The 18765-nt window shown below is 33.3% G+C and overlaps 2 protein-coding genes across 2 annotated transcripts; one reads left to right on the top strand and one right to left on the bottom strand.

The window, feature by feature from the left end:
* Positions 1–1171: 1171 nt before the first annotated feature.
* Positions 1172–17836, bottom strand: LOC130630318 (uncharacterized). The gene is made up of 4 exons (XM_057443776.1): positions 17721–17836; positions 2402–2514; positions 1543–2052; positions 1172–1398 (listed from the first exon to the last, which is right to left on the bottom strand). The coding sequence occupies exons 2-4, from the start codon at positions 2466–2468 to the stop codon at positions 1352–1354; spliced, it is 624 nt and encodes a 207-aa protein (XP_057299759.1). The 5' UTR covers positions 2469–2514; positions 17721–17836; the 3' UTR covers positions 1172–1351.
* LOC130630003 (uncharacterized) lies at positions 14756–16993 on the top strand. Its single transcript, XM_057443399.1, has 5 exons — positions 14756–14827; positions 15027–15336; positions 15832–15906; positions 16075–16817; positions 16970–16993. The coding sequence occupies exons 1-5, from the start codon at positions 14756–14758 to the stop codon at positions 16991–16993; spliced, it is 1224 nt and encodes a 407-aa protein (XP_057299382.1).
* Positions 17837–18765: the final 929 nt, after the last annotated feature.

Genomic DNA, 18765 nt, shown 5'->3' with positions numbered 1-18765 from the left:
AAATGATAAACTTTCCACAGTAATATGAGTACTAAACAGACAAATCGAAATAATATCTTCAATAACATTGATTAGTTTGTTTTAAACTTGTTTTGTAGAAACGGCAGTGACCACTCTTGATGCCAGACCTCTTTGATATAAATCTAGGTTTTATCTCAGAGGATTCTGGGGATGAAAATCGGCAGTGTCAAGCAGAAGAATGGAAAGACAGTTTCCCTCTTTCGTTTTCATACTATCCTTTATTGGCTACAATAATTAGCCAACGTTATTAATTAGCTTGCTATATATCTTGAGTTTTTCTAGCAGCTATAGGTTTCACTCACTTTGAATTTTGGTGTCTCATTTTGTAGAAGTGCTGAGTATACTTGACTAGATTTTATCCATAACTATCCTTTCGACATTAACTCTCACCTTTGCAATAAATTTTTGTTGTTATATTGCCTTACAGTATCCGAAAAGAAAATCATTTTCGAACTTGGAAACGACGCTTAGTACAATAATGGATACGAACAGATCTGGTATTATTTTTCACATGTTAACGATTGGTCGCACATAGACAAAAACATAACGAGAAGTTCTAATTTCCTGTTGATGGTTGATGGATGGCAGATAGCTTCGCGCATGCTTATAAAATCGCGCGCGCGAAATTCAGATAGAGTAAATTTCAGATTGTGCGAGTTTCAAATAACGCGGGTTTTAACAAGTAAAGTATTAGTACAATTAATATTTCGAAAATATTAAATTCGAAGTAACGGAAAAAGCGATACAAAAATTCTTCTGTTTTCAATTTTCCTGGGAAGAATATACTAACTAGTTGTATCTATATTATAATAACCGCACACGCTTGTCTGTCACGTAAAATGGTAACCGTAATAGCAAGACACACGAAATGCTGTAAACAAAGAACGGGAGAAGCGGTGGATTTATCAACGGGCCACTGACTTGTATTTAACTACTTTCAATGTAACCACAATTTAGGGGTTTGTTGCCGCTATCGCGCTTACGTTGCGCTGAACAAACCATGCCTTAACGTTATACAAACACTTGGGAGCGAGGCTAATGTTTATTTGACGCATCTTCTAGCTTTGTTTGTTTCCATGTTATTAACTACCAGGATTTATTATTCTCATCGATATTTTATTGGCTAAAGTCAACAAGTACAAAAAAAGTCTCAGTTTAAACGAATTTTAGTGCTAATTTTTAACGTTATAAAAAACAGTTTTACAATCGTTTTAGATCAGTATAACTTAATTCATAGCTTCTCCACCATTTTAGATTCCATTAACCTGTGTCATAAACATACAACGGTACATTACTGTGTGAGTTTTTTCTTTGTTATGTGCAGGATTCATTATGTACGCTTAAACAACCCAGATAATTCGTCGACCAATTCATCATCTATAAGGATTTAACAAAACATTTATTCTCTACACATTGCAAGAAATGTCTTTATAAAAACCTTTCGAGAATTCTTTTTTTCTTTTTTTTTATTGATTGTCTGGTTAAAATACGAGAAAACATTTAAACAAATAAGTAAAGTACCTGTGGATTTCTTTTCTTCTGTCTTGTCAGTCATCGAAAATAAATCATTTATATCATTCATAACTCTTTTGTACAGGGTACGTTTCCATGGCAACCCATTTGGTGTATTTGTTATATCCTTTTTGGACCATGGCAATTCCGACCTGTCTTTTTTGGACCATGGCAATTCTGACCTGTCTTTTTTGGACCATGGCAATTCTGACCTGTCTTTCTTGGACCAAGGTAATCCTAGCTTCTCCTTTTTAGACCAAGGTAATCCTGACTTTTCTTTTTTTGTCCACGGTAAGCCAGAATTCTCTTTCTTACTTTTCGACTTCTCTACCAATTCTTTAATCTTGTTGTAAATAGCATCTTGTTTCGTGGACGAGGCGTCCCCACCACGAAAACCGCCACCGTATTCAGTGCGCATTCCCGCGGGATTTTGGTCTTTTGCTTCCATTTTTGCTTCAGCTTTTTTAACTAACTCTCTTGTATTGGGATCGCTAAGCAACGTTTCCATCAGTTCGTTCACTAAAAAGCGAAAAAGATAAATCTGTTGAATGCAGCACTTTAACGCTCATCCACAGGATCTGCTCACCCCCTAGCCTTTCTTTTAATATGAGAGATCTCGTCTCAAAAAGGCAAAAAAAACCAATCCACTCAGGACATTTTTGTGTTTGTGTCCTGACTTGTGCTGATGACAACCTCGTTTCCAGGGCTTTTTGCCTTGTTGATCAAGTGGTACTCCGCAGTAACGGCTTATGAGCCACAAGACCCTGGGGGCAAGGTTGGTACCCCCCCCCCCCCCCCGACGCGTAAATGAAGATCGAAGGGGACATAACGAAGCCAAAGGAGACAATAAATAGGAAATATTACTTACTCAAGTCGCCGTTCACATTTTGATATCCAAAGATGACACACACGGAAAAGATCACCAACAAATTCATCTTTATTTAATTGAATTTATTATTTACTATTTATTATCTTCTGACACTAAAATATGGAAATATAAAAACAAGTAATATAAAATAACAACAATAAATAACAACAAACTTAACAAAAAAGAGAAGATGTTTCACGAATTTTTATATAAAACACTACGTGCTTGCAAAAGCTAAAAACGTCTTCATGAACATTAGATGTTGTGCTACCCAGGGCACATAAGTGTCGTCGTTAGAAGAAATACGCTTCCAAGTGTGCGCTACTGCAAAACCTACAAGAAAGATATGAATACAGTCTCGTAAAACAGTGAGTTTGTAACTTTTTTGAGGCGCAATATAATTTAAATTCCAATGTAAGATCTTCTATTGGAATTCGATATTTAATTGTACTGCGATGTAGAACAATATTAGCTCCCTTTTTGTAATAATTATAAATAAATGTTTGAATTTATAAGAAGCAGAATTGCATCTTATAAATTCTTTAAACTGACTAAAATATTTTAAGATTTGGAGAAAGTGAAAAACTTCTATCGTTACCTAGGCGAGTGAGACAAGATAATGTTCTAAGCATGATATATTATTACAAAATATATATAGGCATACATAAAACAAATTTAGTCATGAAGAAGACATAGATAGACAGGCAGATATAAAACATATGACATAGATAGACAGAATAACCATAATGCTCATATTAACTGCCTTCTTGTGTATCTATTGCGGAATCATGACAAGCAATGTGTACCCTGCTCTGTAACTTCATGACCTCTCTTCTTCTTTTGCTGTCATAAATCATAAACTGAGAATGTATTCTCTGCTTTATACAACAAAAATCAGAAACCATATAGTGGTAAGTAACACGCCCCCACTTTCATTAAAAGTCTAAATGAGCAATATTATGCCGCTGGTCAATGAATCATTTTCCCACGATTAATAGACAACACTCCGTAGTAGACAAATTATGAAATATGCGAAAACTTTCTTCCTACTGTTTACTTATGCTAATCAAATTGTTAAAAATCTTTGCTATGGAGAACAGAAAGTTTAGGGTATGGCAAAAATGTTTCCTATATTAGCATAATTACAGTCTTTTAAAAAAGATGCAGGCTTCGAAATTGACTGCAATTAAAAACAAGGAGAATAATCCTCAAAAGAGATGTGAAATGTGAAACTAGTATATAAAAAACATTAGACAATGGAGAGCAAAAGATCCGTCATATTTTAACGTGTCCATGTTTCATTAACGCTGAAAACTATAATGAAATTGTTTGCATTTTCTATTACGTGCATCTGTGGCACAATTTTTTTCTTATGCATAGAAGGAATACATTTACTTTGAATGTACATATTTTAGGTGCAGTAAAAGCCACTTTGACTTAAGGAGAGATAACTAGAAGCAAGGCAGAATATAGATTTCGTAATATGTTGGCCCTGATGACAATAACAACATCATAAAAAAGTGTCATAAAGGGGTGGTTCGTTTCACACTAATTATCAACTTGACATTTTGGGAGGAGGACAAGTTAAGAATTAAAAGTTTACAGTTGTGAATATCAATAGGTTATGTTATAACCTCTAATAACAACTCTAATTTTAAGACAAATTGAGGTCAATTATCAGGATTTTTTGCCCTTGAAATTCAGGGTGGGAATGTAGGGAGCAACCTTCTTACCGGGACTTCTTTTTCTTTATCGCCGTCCGATATCACAATGAGGACAAAATCCTATAAACGAGGTGTTGGAGATACCAGTTTGAAGTTTTTTTCAAGTTAAATGCATTTGCACAACCCTGATAATGGTCATACAAACCGCGAATTTTTTGCTTAACTTTAGCGTTCACCTTATATGTTGGGTGTGACCACTGAATGTTTGAAATTGAAAAAATATATATTGTAAACATGAAGATTCGCACCTTCGAACGCTACTTCAATATCTTTATGTCATCTGGAAGGTTAAATCAAGGTATAGGGAAACAAGATATGTTTAGAAAACAAACAAAAAAGGAAAAAAATGGATGAACTAGCTAATCAATCACTGCTGCTCATAACTTAAATGAATTATGTTCATGCGTAATGGAGCATAGGGTCAGTGAAACCCCACCATTGTAATTAATTAAATGTGTCATTAAAAAAAATAAAGCAAACCCTCTCCATGACCGGCACCCATCACCTGGTAGGCATCCGGGCACTAGGGCGTCTTTTAGCAAAAAGCATGGAATAGATTTGAAAACAAGATAGTGTACTTATTGATTATTTACTTTTGAAATAAACATAGGAATGTGTTTTGATATTAGTATTTTTGACATTTCTCATTTTTTATACGGAGATAACTACAATGTTATTGCATGATACATGCAAAGCGGATGCTTACTACGCAGATAATTGTAAGAAGGGAGTCGCTGTAACGAAAAGAGTGAACGTTGAGGAAGCGTGTAAAATTTACATCTTCTTTCTTCTTAAACGTCTAAGTATCAATCTCTTAAAACTTCTTGCCCTATTTATAAACTTGTTACAAAATACTAAAACACGCTAGAATATACTAGAGTAATATAAAACAATAAATATAGGAATAATAGAAAAAAAACAATAGCAAATATACTAGAAAATGCCTTCTCGAAAGTCACTAAGGATTTTTAGAAGTAATAAAAAGAAGAATTCAGATGCGTGGAACACATTTTTTATTTTCTGAAAATTCTTAAAGCGGTTTTTCACATAAACATTTTTCACATATAGAAAGCAATCCTACTTTTTGCATTGATCGATATCTGTTTAAGTTAAAATCTCCTTCATAGATTTTTTATAAAAGGTAAAAAGTAAAAAAAAAGCAATAATTGGCCAGCTTGGTGCTTGCTTGTTTTTGTATATTGTATACGCTTACTGCGAAAAATACATGTCTTTTCCACTAGTTATATAATTACTTTTGGCAGCACTTTTGCGAACTCGATCAATACAATGAACTTATTGCTGTGAAACTTCCCAGTCAATTAAAATAAACTTCGTATTTTAAAGTATATTTCTTATTTTTTTATCAAAAAAAGTGTGAACATAAATATGTTCCAAGGAATCCATTTTTGAGATCTTTATGTAGGTTCATTCTAAAAAATTTTAAACCTTTAATAACTGAAACAAGTCTGAAAAGAAGAAATCGCGCGTCATCCTTTGTATGAACCAATAAGATTCAAGCGCTATCAACTTGGGCACATACGATAGACACTCGGTCACGTATAGTTTTGATTGACATATCAGTTGTTAGAAAGATATCAAAAACCTGTGCGATTGAGAAAAATACGCGAATGAGTATTTTAAGGAGTGATTCCACTAAGTTACAACAGACAGAAAAAGAAAACAAATAAACAAGCAAACAAACAAACAAACAAAAAACACAAAAACCGAACAAAAACAAGGAGTCTACTAAACGTACGATGAAACTTTGTGGTACATCATTCACAGTGTTCGCATAAACTTGATGCGAAAGGTCTGCTATTGAAATTCGACCTTTTTATTACTGAGGTCTTGGCAAGAATTTTAATAATGTGCTATTGACATAATTAAAATTGACAGAGGTTGTCATCCATTAAAGTTTTTAAAAAGTTTACCCACCGTCAATTAAGAACTCATACCGATACGCGTGGATTGCTTAGTTGTAGGTAGCTATATCCGCCATATTGTTTTCACCCACAATCGCTCACTGTGTTTTTGTTACGACGAGTATTGCTGCATCCACTATATATGGCATTAAGCATATCGTATTTGGTAATTAAATATGACGTAGCAAACGCCCACCAAGCAGATGTGGGAGTAACAGTCAGTTATGTCCATATTTGTATTATCGATTATGAACTTAAAAGAGATATGTATTGTATATTATACGCGAAACAATTCTTAATAATGCAACCGATTAGACCATTTTGCCTTTGAAGAGTTTTCTCTTTTTGTTAACCTAAATCCGAAGTAGTTTATGGCATTAGTCAGAATTGATCAAAAGGATACTTCTCTAATTAAGATTGAGAAAAGTAAAGAGTTGAATTTCACCTTATTCCAAAAATGTACAACGTAGTATAAAAATTAGCCAATATTGCATAAAATAACCTTAATTTAAAAAGTGTTGGTATAACATGGCATAAAAATCAGCCAACATTGTATAAAATGACCCTAATCTAAAAAAGTGACTGGTATAACATAATATAAACTTCAGACAACATTGCATAAAATGACTCTAATCTAAAAAGGTGACTGGTATAACATAGTATAAACGTGAGACAACATTGCATATAATGACCTTAAGTTAATAAGTATTGGCATAAAAATTAGTCAGCATTGTATAAGCACACGGATATATATTTCCTACATATTTTCCACTCTTATAAAAACAAATATTACTTAAAAAAAAGAATGGGATTAATAACAGCATAAATGTATTACACTTAATACAAGCGATTTAAGGAATACCCAGTATAAGACCACTCTTGTCCCCAGAGCTCTTTTTATCTTAATAAACTCTGAGAACAAAAAGTCCTGACATTTAATTGTAACAACCTATTGACTGGATTAATAATTCCCACTAAAAAGAATAAAATAAATATTCTAGTCGGCTAATGGCAGTACACTCAAAAAACTTAAAATCAGGCTAATTTTTAAGCAGCAATTTTAAACCAAATTCTATGCTTTGAAAAAAATAACCTCACCTCTTTAATATTCGCGTCTCCATCATAAACCCGCCTTTATTTCTAAGATAATTAACGTTAATATTTAATCTCTTTAACTTCTTCATATCTTTTATCTTCGTGGATTCATCTTTATCTTTGGAAATAATGCTAGAAAATGTGGTTGTAAATAAATTTAACTTTCTTTCAAAATATCACGGTATGTTTAGCGCTAACATCTGGCACAGTATTACTGGTTTTATATGAAGAAATATGACACGACTATGTGATTTCTTTACACAAAATCACACGAAAGTTGTGAAACAACAAAAGCTGTTTGATGATGTACAGGAAAGAAATATTGTTAGATAGTTTTGCTTCTATTTCTTCCCATATTTAAACACGATAACCATTTCGGTGGTGTTGGAAACTCTGTTACCAAGGTGGGTCATGTGTTCTGAGGTGTACATTAGATTCACACCGGCATTGCTCCCCCCTTTTTCCTCCCCCCCACATAAAATGCGTTGACTCGTTGCTGTGGTAACAGCACTTGCTAAACATGCCACTGTTTACTGAACCACGACCTCATAACCAGTCTACGCAAGTTCCCTCGCATGCCAAGCGTTGATCCGGAGCTGTGGTAATGGTAACTGAGAAACATGCTCACATTGCACCCTTGTCTTCAGGATGTTTTACCTTCTTAAATATCCATTCAATGATACCAGGATATTTTTCGTTGTCTTCTCTCATATCAAAAAGACAATAAACCCTGGGAACGAGGATGGCTCACACTGTGTACTGAACCAAAGATTTTAATAATGTTCCTTAAATACATAGGTTTTTTTTTATCTAATTTGGTCATTTTATAAGCATATGTTAAGCATTATGCCCAACCTCGTTCCCAGGGCATTTTGCCTTGTTGATAAGTTGATAGCAGCATAACGGCTCAGGGGCCACAAGACCCTGGGGACGAAGTTGCATTATGCCAAGCTTAAGAAAATTTTGCGAAGTTTTTATGGTTTTGTTTCGTGAGCAGTTTTTCTTTTTATCTTTTACCAGTTTTTAGTAAGATTCAGGTTCTAATTTCTCCTCTTTTTTTTAAAAAAAATCATATTTTGAGCCTGATCATGTGTTTTTCATAACCATATTTCAATAAATCTTTTTGCCATGAAGCATAACTTGAGCATATCTTGAGCCTGAAGAAACCCTTTTCATAAGTATCCTTGAGTCTAATTTTAAAATATCAAATGTTTAATAAACTATCCATATTTATAAAACCTGACTTACTTTCTGCGAGTGAAAGATAGTAGCTGTCGAGTAACAACGGGCGAATTCCAGTGTATTTTTCACATATCTAGTACGTAACAGTGATTACGTCATATGTGCATTATATAAATTACATATACTTATTAAACGAGGCTCACTCAGAAAACGAACTGGTATGTGAATTTATACTCGCCCTATTTCGTATGTGCTCCACCCATCCAGTCTTCCTTTTGTTTGTCATAGTTATATGAAGTGGTCTTACAATAGGCTCTCTTTTTCGAAACCAACAACAGTAGAAATTAATTAATAAACAAATAGGTAAATAAACCAAGTGCAGCCATTATGATTCACGCAAAGCATTTTTTTTTATCATTTTTCAATTGCTGATAAAATTAAACAGAAACTTAAAGGCTATGTTAAATAAGAATATATAAAATAGAAGATAAAGGTGTATAAAAGAAACGAACAAATTACGGTACAAATTTGTAATAATCAATAGAATATAGAATGAAATATATTCGTGAGAACAGTCAAACCTGTAGCACCCTCTTAACCCATTCTCTATTTTATCTTCTTCTCCGACTTTTTAAATACTACCCTATTTTTACTTATTTATTTTAATTAATTTTTTAATGTATTTATATATTCCAACTATTAGCTTCGTTTTGACTATATTTATTACCTTATTTCATATCAACCTCGTTCCCAAGAGCCTTTTAGACTTTTTTATATCGAAACCGTCTCCGATATCAAAAAGTAAAAAGGCCCTGGGAATGAGTTTGATCTTTAATTTCTTACATATTGTGCATCTTCTTTGCTTGAATATTTACGTTACAATATCCAACCATGATATATAAGTTGTATTTATTTATAGACAGAACTAATAGTTTCTTATCATCTTACGAAATTTCTGTATTTTCTGTATTTGTATCAAGTATTCCGCAATTAATATCTGTGTATTTGCTTATTTACCGTAAATCGCCCCATTTTTTTTCCTATTGAACTTTCGCGCTAAAACACTAAAGGGGTGCTAAATAGACAACCTATATGCCAGGTCCTTTTTGGCTATTTACTTGTTTGCGCCATTTCCAAGATCAAAACAGCAAACAAGGTTTTGGAAACTAGGTTGGCTAAATAGACGTTCATTACAATGTGCAAGAGAATAGGGGCTGAAATATTTGTTAAAATAGAGGGAACGAGAGAAGGAGAGTGTTCGAAACAAAAAGAGAATTCATTCTACATTCGCGCTGAGTTAATTGCAAACTCCCTAGTTAATGACTGTTTTATTTTTTGTTGTTGCTGGAAGTAAGACAGAGAGTTGGATAGGATTTGTACTGAATATCCCTAATTTAGTCTGGAAACTCTTGACGTGAAAAAAAGAGTTGGTATTGGGTCTTAAGGAAGATTTTCACGAAGCAAATTGAGCGGCGAATTCAATGGCGAATTGTATCTGACCATGCGCAGTTCGATGAAAAATAATAAAAAAAAAAACTGCGCATGGTCAGACACAATTCGCCGTCAAATTTGCCGCTCAATTAGCTTCGTGAAAATCCCCCTTTATTCTTAACGGTTTAACGCTTCAACGGTTAAAAATCTGATCCTGGTTAAAGTTGTCGTTAAAGCAATTAAACTAAACTCAATCGTTAAATAACCTATAAAGAGCTGCTTGTATGGTCGAAAGGCGACGAAAAACGACGTTCCAGTTCTTCTAACATTAGTATTAAAAGTTAATTTAATGTTTACACGAATCCTGTTTTCTTTTTGTAATTACAATTAATTCTTTAACATGTATGTTCTACCATTTATGAACTTCATTCCATTTTTTTTGGCGTACCAGGACGGAGCCCTGGTAATGAGGTTGCAGGTTTCTTGCTCTAGAAAAGTCTGTCAACAAAAGTTCTGTAACTAAAAATCGTGTGTACGCTAAATTTAATAATACAGGATAATAATACTGAAATAAGAGAAAATGGAGGGAATTGAATTATAGACGAATTATTGATTCCTTTTGTAAATAAACAATGACTCGTCAAAAATGAACCAATGGTAAAATTTGTTTTGTCTGGTGAGTATTTGTGTATCAGAACCTTCTTATTGTGCCATTCAGATCTTAAACTTTATATTTTTTGTTTGGAATAAACGAGACAAACATTCTATGAGAAGAGATTATAATCTCTTCTAACCCTGTCTCTTTTATATAGTGTTGGATCATGGCTATTAAATTCTTTAATTTTAACATCCAGGAAAGTCGTGTAACATATAAAAGAACATATGTCCATACCTTTCGCGATAGTATAACTTTTCAAAACAGAAGTATCTTTCATGAATGATACCTTAGTTTTAACGACGTGTTGTTTTTCTCAGCGATGACATACCATCAATGAACATCCTAGCCTTTTTTGTGTTTTCATGAAGTTATTATTGCTGCTATAGAAGTAATTAGCATGCTATTTCCGTCTACTCTCATATATTATTGTATCACGAGTTGGCAAGTGAATACATATGCTGGGCGATTACAATTTTAGAAAGGAAAACGTTGCGAAGGAGAGTGTTACGTAATTTATAATCTGTTCCGCCACAGGTAGTGAAAAATTTCAGGTTAACCAAGCCAATAACAACTATACCAGCGTCAGTGAGAAGGGAGACAAGTTCGAAAAATTCAAAAAGAGCGGGAATGTTAATTTCGTTCCCAGGGCTTGTTAGGTTTTTTTGTAACGGGGCGAAACCTAAACAAGGCTCAGGCCCGCTCGACGACGTTAAGGTCCCAATATGAAAAAAACTAACAAGCCATGTTGGCGAGTTTGTAAGAAGCCAGAATTTAAAGAGTTTCCATATCTTGTTCCTACTAAGGCACTCAAAGTATAGATAACCGTGTTGAAGGCCGACTCAGGCACTCTAAGACTACTGCAGGATCAAAAATCAAAGCTAGAAACGTCAATCCTAGGACCTGTAGCGTTTTTTTGTGCGAATATGAAATATGCAGTAGATCCTGTGATCGAGGTTGGTAAAGCTAATACACAAATACCTGGAAGACAGCCACTTCATTAGCAGGATCAACATTGCATTTTGTTGTCAGTACAGTGTAAATAAAATCAAACAACAGGGAAGGTTGTAGGTGAAAAATAACTGCGACTCCTAATTACTTATCTAACAAGCTTGTTAATGGAACACAATTATGTTATGGTGTCAATTATAGGCATAATTACGGCAATTTCCGTACTTTTGAACTATGACATACTGTTATAAGGAAAGAAAGAACTACCAACAAAAATGGCATATTTGAATGGATATTTGCATCATCAAGTTTTTACCTTGACTTCATATGCGACGCAGTTACGGATACTGCAACGTTTATTTTTTTTGCGTAGGGCTGGAGGGTAAGGGAAAAGTCGGGGCGAATTGTAAGTAAGTGAGGATGTTACTCCCATCATGTGTATCTCTTAAAAGCACACATAGCTTACTCCAGCCTACGTTCTCTCTCACAAAAAAAGAAGGTATTTTAACCCTTTAAATTAAAGGACAGTTTTTAAATATAAAGCTAGGTTCCTCGAGCGGGGTCATTTAAACGGGGATCAGCGTAAGTTTTTCAAGTCTTCAATATGGTTGTAAGATGATAAAATCAACCGTAGGGTAAAGGTGAGGCTGGATTGTTGTGAAGTAGAATCACTGGTACATTACTTCTTTCAGGAAATAAGTTTAAAATCAAGGCCTTACGACTGATTCACCGATAAGGCTGTACCAACGGTGAAATTGAACCACCGATAAGGTTGAAAATCACTGCCTGATCTTCGATTACTTTTTCTGCGTTTTCTGTCCAGGGCTAATATGTCTATTTTCCCTAATACCATAGTATTAATATTGGGATAATCCGAAAAAAACATGTGCATTGCTTCGTGCATTGTTTATATCATTCTCATCCACAAGACACAATTGTTGAGATCATGTACAACATCACGTCTAAGTGTAAAAGGTTAAAAACGAAATGCACGAGAGAAATAAAAGCTAAAAGATAAAATCCTTTCGTTCATAATAATCTATCATTTGATAAAACTTAAACGGTTTGTGCCAACTCCGTTTCTAAGTCGCTCAGCTCTAGGAACTTGTTTTTCATTTAATTTAAAATTAATTTCAAATTGATTTCACAATTCGCCGATAACGCATCCCGTTAAAAGAATCATTCTAAATTGGATATCTTAATTGAATCTATTTAGCTCGCATGCTATTGCTGTGCTACACCATATGTTTTCTGTCACCAAGACATTCCCGTCACTACTTTTTATCAAGAATTAATTCCAAAACCAACAACAACAACAACAACAACAAATGAAGAACAACAAACTGCCCTTTAATCAATCAACCAGTTAAGCTTTATCCAACAAAAACATACGTAACAAACATAAACTTCTTTCCTTTTGTTTTTGTTTGATTTTTTATTTGTTTGTTTCTATGCGCATTCTATAACTCTTTCGAGGTTTATCTAAAAGAGGTATGAAAAAAACCATAAATAAATTCTAATCTAACTAAATATTCTTATAATGTTATTAAAATGTTTTCCATCGCGTCATTAGACATTGTATTTTCCGACGCGTCAAGTCAACCAAACAATAACAATTTATGCAGAAAAATGAGACAGCCTCTCCATGGAGACGAGACACCATAAGATACAACCCTTTTATAGATATCAGATACCACAACATACGATCTAGCTAGTTTCCAGAACTCCTTCCCATTGCTTATACTTTTTTTTGCACACCACAATGTTGCACTTGTAGTTACATTTTATGTGACCTCCACCCCCTCTCCCCGCTCCATTCAGAATATTTAATTCCCCCCTCTTCCTTCTTTCTCTCCACAGTACTTAATGGAGCGTCGTTTTTTTTAGAAGCCTTGTAACATGTTATTATAACATGTTACAAGTTTTTGTATTTGTTTCACTTTTGTTTCTAAAATTTTGGTGTCATCATGCTTTTTTGTTTTTTTTTAATCTCGGTACGTTGTTGTTAAGAATGATTGACTTTTTTTGAACAAGTTTAATTGACCTGATCCTGCTTAAGAACGATTATATCGAAAGTCATATAACATTTTTTAGATTCTTTTGTTACAGCATGTATTGAGAGTGCGTGCATGTCAGCATGTGGGTGGGTGTCGGCATGTGGGCGAGCCTAGCCGCATGGGTGGAGTTATGCGTTTTTAAGTTAGTTACCATTTCTGTACATTTTCCAATGTTTATCCCATTCGGAATCAAATTTAGTATGTGGTATTATTAGTGATATTTGGTTAAAGAAAGGGAATTTCTTGTTTTGTTTTGAATTCTCTTAATAGTTTTCAACATGCTGTGAAATAAACGCTGAGAGTCACGTCCGTATTCATGTTGACATGTGATGATATAAACTCAATCTACCTACTTAGAAAGACAAGCTCAATCGGCGCATAAGAATTATTATTTTATTGATTTTTTGACTATTGTACAAGGCGGGATCACTTTGCAACTATATATCCCTCGTGTAAAACATAACAGCTAATCAAATTTCTAGCTGTCAATATCTCACTTGCTTTGTCTGTAATCCGGAAATACATCGTGTAAAATTGTTAAGTTCTCGTTTCCCCAAACAAGTTTGTGTTCTCTCTTATATTGCAGCAATAATCTGGATAATCAAGTCATAAAATGTCACAACGTAAGGGCCGCATAAAAAATGATTTAATGGCTACACAATTATTTCTTTTTATAGGACAGTTAACTTATATTGCCACATATAACATCTTATCGACTTACTTCGTAATAACGTTGGTACAACAAAAACACTCTACCACACGGTCTAAAAACTACAATTCACTCTCTTACTTTAAAGTTAATTAATTTTGTGTAGGAGGGTGGAGATATGGGGCGTGTATGTGGTGCATATGGGCGTTATTAAAATGTTCGTCAACATATTTCTGTTTTGCTTTATCAGATTGTTTTTTTTTTAGTGGGTTGATAAATTCTATAGCGTTTAAAATTACTGCAAGCTGTGGCGGTGATGTCTTGCTCTAAACGCTTTCTTCTTGTATAAGAATATGATGTATAAGAAGATTAGGACTTCGTCTTAAAAACAAAAACCCTTTTGTTTTAAAACAATAGATAAATAAAAAAAAAATGAGCAGCTTGGTTAGAATTTTAATTTTCTTATAAGAAAGGGTGTGATATGGACAAAGGGGTGCTGTTCAATAGCGTTATGGTCGGAACTGTTTGTCTCTTACCCGCAGAAAATTTGAATGACAATTTTAAATTTCCTTGCTTTCTTTATTGGGCATTTTGTCTAATAAGAATGTCAAAAATGTTTTTAACAAAAAACAAAACATATAAGGCATATATAAAGTTATAAATTTGATGTAATTTTTATGTTAAACATATGGAAAATATTTTTATACCTCTAACTACCGTAATGAAATCAACGCCTTTGCATCCTCCGCCCCAAAGTTTGGTGCTTAATGGGTAAAACCGCTATTGCCTACTTAACACTGTCGACCCTCGATATCAAAAAGTCCTAGGGACAAGGATGTAGTCTAACTGAAGCACCCCGTCTCTCAGCACCCACCCCAATAGGGGTCGCTTATTCTAAAAGAAAAAGCTTTACCTTGGGCATATAACAAACGGTTTAAAATAAATGGTTTAATTTGCAGACACATGACCCTGTTTATTCACACGAAGACAGAAACGGAGAAAGAAATCACAAAAAAGGCGATCCATCAGCTAAAGAAAATTTTCGACCTATAAGTATTTTGCCTGTGGTCTCTAAAATATTTGAAAAGCTTCTATATAAACAACTTATGGGTTTTTTCTGTGATAAACTATCTCCGTATTTATGTGGTTTCCGAAAGGGCTTTAGTACTCAACAATCTCTCTTGCGTATGTTCTCGAAAGTGCGAGGAGCATTAGATGCCAAACAAAAAGTTGGAGCTATCTTTATGGATCTATCAAAAGCCTTTGACTGTATTATTATTATTATTATTATTATTAACATTTATTTGGGTTCAATTTTGTACAAAATTGTTCTTCTCCCTAAAATGAAATATAAAAATGAAAAAAATTATAGATTAAGAATAAATAAGTGTTCAAAAAATAAATTTTTTTTTATATACATTAAATAAAAAAGAAAACCGCGATGAGAAAAACTGAAAAGGCTTGAAAGAAATTGAAACGCTCGAATCGACGAGAAATTAAGAAACGATATATGGAATCAACCTAAATTGTAACTAGACAAAAAGCAGAGAAAACGATAAATGGCCTTGAAAGTAAGGAAAATATAAATAAACTATAAATAAAGAATAAATAATTGTTCAAAAAAATATTATCTTTTTATATATATACATTATAAAAACCGCGATGAAAAGCAAAATTAAAAATAAACTTGAAAGGCTCGAAAGAAATTGAAACACTCTAATCGACAAGATAAATAGAGACGTATTAGCCATGATCTTCTCATAGCGAAGTTATATGCCTATGGTTTAAGTTTTTCGGCTTTAAAACTTGTGGCTAGCTATCTGAAAAATAGGAAGCAACGTATCAGACTGGCAAACTCTTTTAGCGAATGGCTTGAAATGACTTTCGGTGTCCCTTAAGGATCTGTGCTAGGACCTCTCCTTTTCAACATCTTTTTGAATGATTTTTTATCTTTTGTCACCAGCGATATATGCAATTATGCTGACGATAACACGATTTATGTTATAGGAAACTCTGAGGAAAATATTTTGTACGAGCTTGAAAATGAGATGAGAACTGTCTCAACATGGTTTAGGTTAAACTGCTTACAACTGAATGAAAGGAAGTGTCATTTTATGTTTTTCGGTAGCAACACACAATGTTTTCTACAAGTTAATATCAATGGAACAGCTGTGCAATGCTCTTCGGAGGAAAAACTTCTTGGTATTACAATAGATAATATGTTGACTTTTAGCAAACACGTTAAAGATTTGTGCAAGAAAGCAAGCAATAAATTAAATGCTCTTGTTAGATTATCACCGTATATGGATCAACAAAAATTATATCTCATATTAAATTCTTTTATTTTATCTCAGTTTGGGTACTGTCCTTTACTTTGGATGTTTTGTAACCGTACTACTAACAATTCCATCAATAGAATCCATAGTAGAGCCCTTCGTGTAATAACTAATGATTATAGCTCTTCATTTCAAGACCTATTGGATAAAACTGGAACTGTTAGTGTACATCACCGTAATTTGATTATTTTATTAAAGGAATTATATAAAGTCAAAAATAATACCAATCCTGATATTATGTCCGAAGTATTTATTCTTAACAAAAATAGGTATTCGAATCGTATTAATTCAGAGTTTTTTCGAGGTAGAGCACAAACTGTAAAATATGGCTTGGAAACTGTAACCTTCAGAGGACCGCAGCTATGGGCAACTCTACCAAAATCTATTCAAGAAGCGCCATGCATTTCAACGTTTGTAAGTTGTCTAAAAAAATGGAAAGGCTTAACTTGTCAGTGTCGTCTTTGTAGATTGTATATTCACAATTTAGGATACATATAGAAATAAGATCACCTTTTGAGGTTAAACTCTTTTTAGTTTATTTATTATTTTTAATTTATATTTGTTAGTTACATGAAGTCGATTTTAATTAGTCAGTTTTTTTAAATATGACTATTTTTATTGTATTTTCGACAATAAATAATGTGAAATAAAAAAAAAAAAAAAAAAAAAAAACAAGGTAGGTGATATATTGAATGCAACATTCTTTTATAAGCAACCGAGTCGCTAAAGGCTGAGGTTGAGGTGAAAACTTAAACAACTGCGAAGCAACTCACAGGCTGAATGTTTGAAGGTTAAGCAACCTCTTCAAGGACTTGCTTATAGAGGAATAATAATATCAACTTGCAAAACTGAAATCTTATAAAATATCAATACAACGCTTAGCAACTTCTTAGCAACCTTAAGACTAAAATTAAAAATGGCGTTGCTTTTCAACAAATATACATCATTTAAGTATTAGAAAGAAATATCTCAGTACATCTTATTTCTAACGGTTTCTCATATAAGAATGTTTTTAATTAAAAAAGCTTGTAGATTACGCTTAGATTAATTTCAAGAAAGCAATTTGGTTTTTCTGGTAACTCGGTGATCTTTTTTTTGTTGATATGGAAAAGCCTAATATATGACCTGAAAAAATAATAAATTTTTGTAATGAAGGGCGTCTTTAATAACAGGCCCCAGTGATTGGGAATCGTTACCATAACCGTAAATAAAGTTTACTTTAATTATTTAAAACAAACAAAAAACAAACAAACAAACAAACAAACAAACAAACAAACAAACAAACAAACAAACAAATAAATAAATAAATAAAAATACCTGTTGACGAGTTCATATAGAGAAACTTTCACAACTGCTTGTATGCATACATTCATGTATACTTTTATATACTTTCACATATAACTCACCATGGTAGGAATTCTTTTGATGTCCGTAATTCTATAACATTATATTGTACTCGATTCAATATGGATAAATGATGCCGCGTAAATTGTCACGAATTTCATCAAGCGCATACTAATTAGCGGAATGGTTGTCAATACAGTTTACCTATTATGACGAATTTTATTAGGGGAAAAATATCATATTATGAGACATAACAAATTTATCCAATTTCATCACTAAGATTTTTTAAGGTTTTTTGTTCAATATAAAAACACTTAAGAAGCACGAAGCACAAGTTACAAGTTAGTTTCCAGGCTGTTTGGATAATGTTTATTTTGTCTAATGTGTATTTGTTAATGAACTTTCCAGACTTAATTTTATTTTTTCTAGCACTTTTAGACGAGAAAATAAAAGATGACAATAACAATGTTTGCTAACGTTCGTCATTTCTAGCTGTTGGTGATTTACACCCTCGTTCTCTGGCCCTAATACATTGAGTCATTATCACAGGGCGTTAAGATAACAGCGCCTTTTTACAGCCATGTTAGTAACTTGATAGTAGCCTCTTTTCGTTGCTATTAAGCTCATCAAAATAAGCAGAATGTCCTGGGAACTAGGTGGTTTTGTGATTCAAGTAAAAAACGTATGAAGCTTTAATAGATGAGATCTGGGTACGAAGCATGTTTTCTTTATCCAATTTATCGAAGTTTTTTTTGCTGTCAGTACGGTAGCTACTTAATTTTTTATTAATAATTGGTTAGGCAATTCCGGTTGATAAACCGTCTGAACAATCCTAAACTCCCCCTAACTAATCGCCTTAACCTCAATGCAACAGCTTTATTAGTCATGCTGTGAAATAAAGCTCATCTGAAAATCTGGTTAAACTTTTAAAAAATGCTTTCTTGAGATTATTAATCTTAAAGTATTATTTAAGTCAATAAAAAAATTAAGCCGAAATAATCTGAACATTAGATGAAGG

The sequence above is a fragment of the Hydractinia symbiolongicarpus genome, chromosome 2 (assembly GCF_029227915.1).
Source record: "Hydractinia symbiolongicarpus strain clone_291-10 chromosome 2, HSymV2.1, whole genome shotgun sequence".
In the NCBI taxonomy this organism is placed as follows: domain Eukaryota; kingdom Metazoa; phylum Cnidaria; class Hydrozoa; order Anthoathecata; family Hydractiniidae; genus Hydractinia; species Hydractinia symbiolongicarpus.
This window is presented reverse-complemented; position numbering and strand designations above follow the sequence as displayed.

Coding starts and splice junctions, on each gene's coding strand:
- LOC130630318 (XM_057443776.1), bottom strand. CDS start 2,468: ATGAATTTGTTGGTGATCTTTTCCGTGTGTGTCATCTTTGGATATCAA. Junction 2,053..2,401: donor AAATGTGAACGGCGACTTGA/GTAAGTAATATT, acceptor TTCGCTTTTTAG/TGAACGAACTGATGGAAACG. Junction 1,399..1,542: donor AGAAGAAAAGAAATCCACAG/GTACTTTACTTA, acceptor AAATCCTTATAG/ATGATGAATTGGTCGACGAA.
- LOC130630003 (XM_057443399.1), top strand. CDS start 14,756: ATGGAAAATATTTTTATACCTCTAACTACCGTAATGAAATCAACGCCT. Junction 15,337..15,831: donor TCTATCAAAAGCCTTTGACT/GTATTATTATTA, acceptor ATCTTCTCATAG/CGAAGTTATATGCCTATGGT. Junction 15,907..16,074: donor TCTGAAAAATAGGAAGCAAC/GTATCAGACTGG, acceptor TTTATGTTATAG/GAAACTCTGAGGAAAATATT.